The 2500-nt window shown below is 41.8% G+C and overlaps 1 protein-coding gene across 1 annotated transcript in view; it reads left to right on the top strand.

Annotated features, from left to right (window-relative positions):
* Positions 1-2500, top strand: part of mical3b (microtubule associated monooxygenase, calponin and LIM domain containing 3b) — a 76109-nt gene that overhangs the window by 45292 nt on the left and 28317 nt on the right. The window contains 1 exon segment of the mRNA XM_048235609.1: positions 1-32. This exon segment is cut by the window's left edge and continues 852 nt beyond it. Coding sequence (XP_048091566.1) covers positions 1-32 — 32 coding nt within the window.

Raw genomic sequence — 2500 nt, 5'->3', positions numbered from 1 at the left:
CAACGGGAGCTGAGTGGGGAGGAGCTCAGCAGGTACACACACTATACCCACACACACTATACAAACACACTATAGACACACACACACACACACACTATACACACACACTATAGACACACACACACACATACACACACACACACACACACACACATGCAGCACAACCTCAGCCAACAGGAGCTGAGTGGGGAGGAGCCCAGCAGGTACACACACTATACACACACACACTATACAAACACACTATAGACACACACACACACACTATACACACACACTATAGACACACACACACTATACACACACACACATGCAGCACAACCTCAGCCAACGGGAGCTGAGTGGGGAGGAGCTCAGCAGGTCAGACACACACTATACACACACACTATACACACTATAGAGACACACACACACACACACTATACACACACACACTATACACACTATACACACACACTATACACACTATACACACACACACTATACACACTATAGAGACACACACACACACACGCAGCACAAGCCTCGTCTAAACATCACACACTGCTGCTGGACCGCGCCAATAGCTGATCATCGTGATTTGGTGTTTTTCCTGACTATTGCTTGCAGTTTGGTAAGGTTCCATTCATTAATTTTCATTTGGGGGAATTCTGCCGTGTTTCTGTCTGTTAATTTGCAGCAGGCTATTATCGGATCGAAAGAAAAATAAACGAAAAGCTTCCCCGATCAAGATATAGAATACTTCTTAATTTTGGCGTCATAAAATATAGAAGCATAACATTAAATTGTAGCCTAGTAGAGTGTCAATGTACGTGTCTGTGCAAGTGAAACTGACAAACTGAACCTCTCTTGGTTAGGCCAGAAACAACTATATTTAAAACCATGAATGAAGTGGATTACTGTTACTGTTCAAACAAGCGATTTGATGGCCTAATCCACTGCACGAAAAAAAAGTTAATAGCAACTTGTTCTAGTTCTAACAGGTGAATATCGTAGCAAATAGTAGCCTATGGTTATTATGCTTGAATTTCCCCTGGGGATCAATAAAGTATCTATCTATTTATCTATCTATCTATCTATCTATCTATCTATCTATCTATCTCTCTATCTCCCTATCTATCTATCTATCTATCTATCTATCTCTCTATCTATCTCTATCTATCTATCTCTCTATCTATCTATCTATCTCTATCTCTCTATCTATCTATCTCTCTATCTCTCTATCTCTATCTATCTCTCTATCTATCTATCTATCTATCTCTCTCTCTATGGCGATGGCAGCTTCATTTCTTTTTTTTCACTCATCTCGCTGAAATGAATGGCCTGTTGCGCAAAGAAATGAATTAGGGAGATGATCTGCATCTCTGTTAACCAAAAGCTAGTTTTCATCTCCATTGTTGACGTGAAATATGTCTCCATAGTGTCAGTGAAGTGATAACCTTATGCACAGAACATTATCCAGAATTGGATTCAAATTTGTGGCGGTAGCTGACTTGGACAACACTATGTTGTGATAAGACCTTAGCAAAGTTAACTTGAATGCAGCAGTTTTGCGCAAATTTGCGCAGCATGGTCACGATGCTAAGCGGATTTAGTAGCAATTTAGCCAGACGTCTTCTATGCAATATGTGAATATTTTGTTAAATGCACATGCAGAGGAGCGGTAGCGGGCTACGAGAGAGAGCGGGAGGGCAAGGAAAGGCAAAGGCGTAAAAGCAGCCCAAAAGACCTCTGAAGTTCTACAAAAAGAACCAAAACGGCCATCTTGCCCATATAAGGAGATCCAGTTGTTAATTGAAGCTAACTACCTATGGCAAGTTGCATTGCAAGTTAGCTCTGGGGTAGCAATAATCTAAGTGTGCCGCCTTTACGTACCGGAGATCACAGTATCCACTCGAAGGCAGAGGACAAAAGTGTGTTCAGGAAAATGTCTGCATTTCAGACTTTTTCATCCCGCCGAGTTTAAAAGATCGATAATTCAAAAATCCCCATGTTATTTTCCCATAGGAAAAATCGCCAGATACCGGATGTCAAAGATGGCTGCTTTTTTGTAGGCGAACTTCAGAGGTCTATGGCAATGCAAGGATTTGATTTTATATTTAATTTTAATTAAATTAAATTAAACATAGAATATTAATCTGTGACGGCCGATTTTGATTTTGTGGCGCCCCGCCACAGATTAGTCAATGTATGGGAAACACTGATGCAGTTGCAGGTAGCCAATGTTCACGTCACCGGAGTCAGAGAGAAGCCAAGTCAGAGAGTCAGAGAGAAGCCAAGTCAGAGAGTCAGAGAGAAGCCCTGTCAGAGAGTCAGAGAGAAGCCCTGTCAGAGAGTCAGAGAGAAGCCAAGTCAGAGAGAAGCCCTGCTCTGTATTTCTGTCCCTCCCAAACTGCGCTAAAATTGTGTAGGCTATTTAACAGCCAGAATTTTTAAAGAATGCCCGGGGGAGAAGCCTCTGGACCCCCTTTTATGATCCACACTACCTCTGTCAAAAATAGGG

This window comes from Alosa alosa, chromosome 23, assembly GCF_017589495.1.
Source record: "Alosa alosa isolate M-15738 ecotype Scorff River chromosome 23, AALO_Geno_1.1, whole genome shotgun sequence".
NCBI classification, from domain to species: Eukaryota; Metazoa; Chordata; class Actinopteri; order Clupeiformes; family Clupeidae; genus Alosa; species Alosa alosa.
Note: the sequence above shows the minus strand (reverse complement) of the source record. Positions and strands in the feature narration are given on the sequence as shown.